The sequence below is a fragment of the Lathyrus oleraceus genome, chromosome 4, assembly GCF_024323335.1.
Source record: "Lathyrus oleraceus cultivar Zhongwan6 chromosome 4, CAAS_Psat_ZW6_1.0, whole genome shotgun sequence".
Classification (NCBI taxonomy): Eukaryota; Viridiplantae; Streptophyta; class Magnoliopsida; order Fabales; family Fabaceae; genus Lathyrus; species Lathyrus oleraceus.
This window is the reverse complement of record NC_066582.1, coordinates 155,095,323-155,101,499: the sequence shown is the minus strand read 5'-3', so window position 1 is coordinate 155,101,499 and position 6,177 is coordinate 155,095,323. Positions and strand designations below refer to the sequence as shown.

General features: G+C 40.8%; 1 protein-coding gene across 1 annotated transcript; it reads right to left on the bottom strand.

Moving 5' to 3' along the window:
- Positions 1–307: 307 nt before the first annotated feature.
- LOC127136485 (uncharacterized) lies at positions 308–1,681 on the bottom strand. The gene has a single exon (XM_051063033.1). It carries the CDS (start codon positions 1,679–1,681, stop codon positions 308–310), a length of 1,374 nt encoding a protein of 457 aa, XP_050918990.1.
- Positions 1,682–6,177: the final 4,496 nt, after the last annotated feature.

Here is a 6,177-nt window from a genome sequence, read left to right as displayed (position 1 = left end):
ACACGTTCAAGGATGAACCTGTATCTACCAGTACTCGAGCTAAGGTAACATCTGTACACTGAATGGAGATATGAAGCGCCATATTATGTTCTCGCCCATTAGGGGGTAAATCATCATCAGTGAACATCAAACAACTACTAGCATTGAGATTAGCAACCACATTATCAAACTGAATAACACTGATGTCTTCTGCCACATAAGCTTCGTTCAAGAACTTCAATAGAGCAGTCCTATGAGCCTCAGAACTCATAAGTAGAGAAAGAATGGATATTTTTGAAGGAGTTTGGTTGAGCTGATCTACGACCTTTTAATCACTCTTCTTGATGATCTTCAAGAATTCTCTATCCTCTTCAGTAGTCACTGCTTTCTTAGATGAGCCTTCTCCTACTTCTGGAGGATTCACCTCTTTCCCTTTCGTTGGTTCAACTGTTGGTACACTTTCTTTGTTTGGGATCACTTCAGGAGCGAAAACCCTTCCACTTCGAGTCACACCACTAGCTCCAGCGATGTTAGTCACGTCTGGCTCTTTCAAGATTACTGGTTTGTTACCCACATAAACTACAGGCTCATAGTTCCAAGGCACTGCTTTGGTACTGTCAAATGAGAATGGAGCGGGAACATGGATGACCATGGGCTCAATCTTCTTCATTGGCTCTAGGTCAACATTTCTCCGATAAGGGACCACAAAAGGCTTGGGAAGCCTCTCTTGATCAAATATAGGCACAATCACAGCAACATCCTCATCAATCTTTTCTCTAGTGAACTGAATAACCCGTTGATCCATCAAACGTTGAAGACAAATTTTGAATTCACCATACTGATCAGGGTTGGATGAACACACCACACAATTATCATGTACTCCATTCATCAATTCCGCTTCCATCAATCTAGCATGGACCACTGTTAAAAGAGTCTTCAACTTGAACACATCCTTTATCAATCCATCATCAGTTGAACTTTCTATAGCATTGACACCTGAACTATCATGTTTAGGCAAAGGATTGTTCCCCACATTTGGAACATCAGCAAAAGACAATATTTTCTGATCTATCAACTCTTGGACCCGGAGCTTGAACACTTTGCAATTCTCTGTTGTATGACCCTCTGAATTAGCATGAAAGGCACATCTAGCATTCTCATCATACCAAGGCTTATGCGGCTTCAGCATTGGAGGTAATGCCCTTGGCACGACAGTCCCATTCTGAATCAGATACGGTAGCAATTGAGTGTAAGTCATTGGGATAGGAGTGGTATTCACATTATTGTACTGTTGATATGGCCTCTGTTGATTTGGTCGTTGCTGCTGAACTGGACGTGGTTGATTATTCTGTTGATTTCTCTGTTGATGTTGAGGTGGAGGAGTCTGGAACTGAGGTTGTGGAGCTTGATATTGAGGAACTGGAACTTGATAATGAGGTACCGGAGCTGGAATAGGAACATGAGCAATTGGACGATAAGGCATGGTTGGATATTGAGCAGCTGCTACGTAAGGGTACTGATAATAAGGCAGAGGAGCAGGAGCCCTGGGTGGTACCCTCCTCTGAGAAGAAATGGCACTAGTCTCACCCTCCTTCCTCTTGAATCCGTTGAAAGGCTTCTTCAAGATTGGTTGACTGCTGGAACCTCCCTGGATTTTACCACTCTTCAGTCCTTCTTCTACTCTTTCTCCCACGATCACCATGTCAGAAAATCCTGTGGACACACTACTGATCAATCTTTCATAATATTGGCCCTGCAAGGTTCCCATGAAAATGTCAATCAATTCACGATCAACCAACGACGGGTGCACCCTTGCAGCCAATTCTCTCCAGCGTTGTGCGTATTCTTTAAAAGATTCATTGTCTTTCTGGGCCATACTGTAACACCCCGATAAAAATAAGATAATTATTTAATTTAAGTTAATATTATATTTATTAATTTAATTAAATAATTGGAATTATTGGATTATTATTATCATTATTATTGGAATAATAATTATTGGAAAATATATATAAGTTGGAAATAAGAAAAAGAGTCCCATTTGGTAAAGAAAGGGTTTCACGTGAAAAGCAGAGAAGCGGCTGAAAAGAGGAAAAGGGCAAAGAGACAGAGCAAGAGGAAGAAGGTGAAGGTGAGAAAAACAAGAAAGGGGGGGTTTGAATTGTTTTGAAAAATAAGCGCTTTTCAAAATGAAAACCACACAAGGATTTTATACTGGTTCGCTTATAACACAAAGCTACTCCAGTCCACCCGGCCAAGGTGATTTCGCCTTCAACAAGGACTTAATCCACTAATCTTGAAAGATTACAAACAACGTCTAAGATACAAAATCTCTTAGCCCTCTCAAGTATACAGACTACACAGAGTCACTTGAGGAAATCAACAAACAATAGAAGAAGGATTTATGTAAACTAGAGTGCTTCTAAGAAAGCAAGTATTACAAAATTAAGAACAAGAGTTTTTCACGTAATAAGCAAAAGCTTCGTGAAAAAGAGAGAGCAAGAGTGTTTTTCTTGTTGATGTTTCAGTATGATTTTTCCTCGTATATGTATGTTACTGAAAATTGATTTTCAATCCTTTATATAGATCAGTTGAAGTGGTAGTTGAAACTGGTGGATATTGAGATGAAGTTACGCCATCACATAATTAGCTAATGCAGGATGACTTTTTCTTCTTGAAATGACTACTTACCACAAGTAGTATTTTCTTTATTGAGATTGGAGATTAACGTCTCTTTCTCAATTAGGAAATCCATTTGAAAATCTTTACTTGTCTTCAACGTTACTCTTTCATGATTAGCAAATCCATAATCAGAGTATTTGTGTTTCTGGAGAACCTTGGAATCTTGCTTCTGATGTTGATCTAAATAGATTCTTTAGAAAGCGTCGTTCAGAGTCAGAGGTTCTAGGACTTACTTCCTGTTAAGATGCTTCTGATACTTGTTGTTTAGTTCAGAGTTTGACTTTCTTGAACTTGTTTCTTCTTCAGAGCTTCTGATCATTTGATAATATACTTCTGATCTGGTACTCTATCTGATGATGTCATCAGAGTCCTGCACACTTAGAAACTTTTCGTTAGGGTGCCATTTTTGGTTTCATCCTTTGTTATCATCAAAATCAAGGAATCTGTTGTATCACAATTTTTGTTCTTACAATCTCCCCCTTTTTGATGATGACAAAACAACTATAATTAGCAGATGAAACATGAATAAAAATAGATCAGATAGACAGAAGCTCCCCCTGAGATAGTACTAGGGAGTTCAGAGGTTCTGAAGTTCTTACCAGAGTTTCTTAAGTAAAGAAGTTTCTGAGATTTTCTGCAATTTCTTAAGTCCAAGTTAGATAATTTTGTTATATATAAAAAAATGTTGCAGAATGCTTGATGGTTTTAGACAATATTTTCATCAGAGCTAATAATTACTTTCTCCCCCTTTTTGTCAGAATCAAAAAGACATAGTAAAAATAAGTAAAGAGAAAAAAAAGATAAAGAGAAAAACTTAAAATTCATAGATAGAAGCACAAAGGCAACAAACAAAACATCAGGTTCAAAAGAACAAGAAAAACATCAGAGTCAAAAGAAGACAGAAGCAAAAACAATAGGCAAGCAAAATAAATCCTAAGTGCCTAAGGGTTCGGAGGCGGAGGCATTCTCTGAAGCAGCATAGCAAGCATGTTCTGGATGTTTTCGTTGACAGAATCTTGCTTGTCCATTCTGGCCCGGAGTTCATTCTGATCTTGCTTGAGTTCTTTCAGAGTCTGAAGAACCGTAGGAATCACAGAAGATGACTCCCCCAGAGTCAGGGCTTGCTGAGCTTCAGCTTCAGCAGCAGCTTGAGCTTCTGCATCTGCCAGAGCCTTTGCTTCAGCTTCCTTTTCCCTTAGGAGTTCAGCTTCCTTAGCAAGTCTTTCTTCTTCTAGCCTTTTTGCTTCTTCTTCAGCTTCCTTGGCCAACCTCTCTTCTTCCAGCCTTCTGGCTTCAGCCTCTCTGGCAAGTCTCTCCTGGAGTCTTGCCTCAGCATTTCTGATGTAGTCATTTCTGACTTGTTCAGATATGCTCTTCAGCCTAAAGGACTCAGATGTCATCCAGCCAATGACTCTGTTCCAGTGTGTCCTTACAGATTCAGGATCATCACTGATTTCAGAGTTAGTGACCAGAGAATCAACCTTTCGAGCTGAAGCCTCTGCAATTATAAAGATGGCTTCCTTAAGGGTAGGTTTAGAAAGCTCAGATTCAGGTTCTGGTTCAGAGGTGTGAGGTGGAGAGTTTGGAGGGCTGAGATTTAAAGTGAGAGGTTCTGGTTCAATTTCTGGTTCAGGTTGAGGTTCAGAAGATTGGGATGAAGCGTAAAGAGGGTTTAAGTCTAAGGGTTCAGATTCTGCTTCAGGTGCAGCGGGAATTTTTGGTGGGGTGATATCAGAGGTGTGGGGATCAGATGGTTGAATTTCAGAAGGTTGAGTTTCAGAGGGGATGGTGGTTGTTTGTTGGAGTGGTGAAGTTATTTCAGGTTCTGTGGTTTGTGTTTGTTGTGAAGCAAGTCTATGAGCGTAAAGTGTGGCTATGGTTGGGGATCCAGGATCAGAAAATTCAGGGTCAGATGAGAGGGAAACATATGGGGGTGATTCTGGTGCTGAGGATGATGAAGATGAGGTGCTTTGGTGAGTTTGTGCAGGTATAGAGGGAGGAATGAAAGTTCTGGCTATGTTTAGAACTGGTGTAGGTTGGGAGGTTTTGGTGATTGAGGGTGAAATGTCAGATGTGGTATAAATGGTTTGTGAAGAGAGAGGGTTAGAGGAAGCCATCATAAATTCAGAGGTAGCAGGAGGAACAGACTTACCAGTAGAAAATTGCAGAGGAGCTGAAGATCCGCTTCCAGAAGCTCCTTCAAGTCTGGCTTTCTTTGCTGGAGGTGCTATCTTTCTCTCAGAAATACCTCTCTTGTATCTGACTAAATCTTCTTCAGAGTCCAGACAGTCATCGAGGCTGAAATCAGAGACATCAATACCTTCTTCCAGCAGACGATGAAGGTAGAGGGCCACAGCATCTCTGGGTTCATTTTTGAAGAATCTGGCCAGGCCATGAGGCATCTTCCTCTGATCTTTCAAGCTATCCCAGGATGTTTCCAGAGTTGGCTTGACTTGTATTTTCTTGATAATCCCCATACTCTTGAGGTTTCTGGCATTCAGAGGCTTCCCCACATCAATTGCCAGATCATCCATCAACTTGGTCTTTTCCAGCTCATCTACCAGTCCATGCTCAATGAAGACGTCAGAGAGCAATCTTCCCAGAGGAATGTAGGATCTGGGCTTCATGTTATTCCTGGTTTCTCTGACTGAATCTCTCAGATATCTGAAGAGGAGAGCAGGGAGGTTGATCTTTACACCTTTCTGGATGCAGTACAGAATGCATTTCTGGTCTGCATTAATGTAATCAGAAGAGTTGGAGGCTGGACGATGGTGGATAGTTCCCAGAATAATCTTCAGCCACACTCTGAGGTTCTGGTGTAGCTCCTTGTTCTTAGATGGGTTTCCTTCAACATTTGGTTTGAAGATTGTTGGGTTGATGACTTCAGTGATGCGCTTAGACCTAGGAGGAATGTTGTAAATCCTTTTTCCTCCACTTTGCTCCATATTCAACAAGGAAGCAATAGACGCTTCTGTGATAACTATCTTCACTCCCAGAACAAATGAGACGATGAAGTTGTCATCTGCATCTGCATGTCTCCAGAACTCCTTGACCAGAAGTGGGTAAATTGGACCATACAACATTTGGAAATAGTTCTCCCACCCTTGTTGACGCAGTTCTCCAGTTAGATCAACGCCATTTCTTCTTAGGTTGTCGAAATCAACCAACGATTCGCACAACACATCCAAGCCTTCAAAGGGGGTTGAAAGGTTAATGTGGCGTTCACGGTCAAGAACGTGAGGTTCTTTGTAAACAGGGGTTATGGTGACACCAGTAACCGTTGGTGTTTGAGTGTTTGAGGTTTGGGGATTAGAACTTGATTCCATCTGTTGAGAGAAGTTAAAAACTTCTTGTTGTTGAGCATCCATGAAGAAGAAGATGAAGATTGATGAAGAACTTGCAGAGAATGCTTTGAGAGAGGGTTTAGGGTTTTAGAGTGAGTGAGAGTGATAAGTGTGAAAAGTGAGAGAAAGTGTTTATATACTCTAAGTAAACACATGCAAAACGACACACATC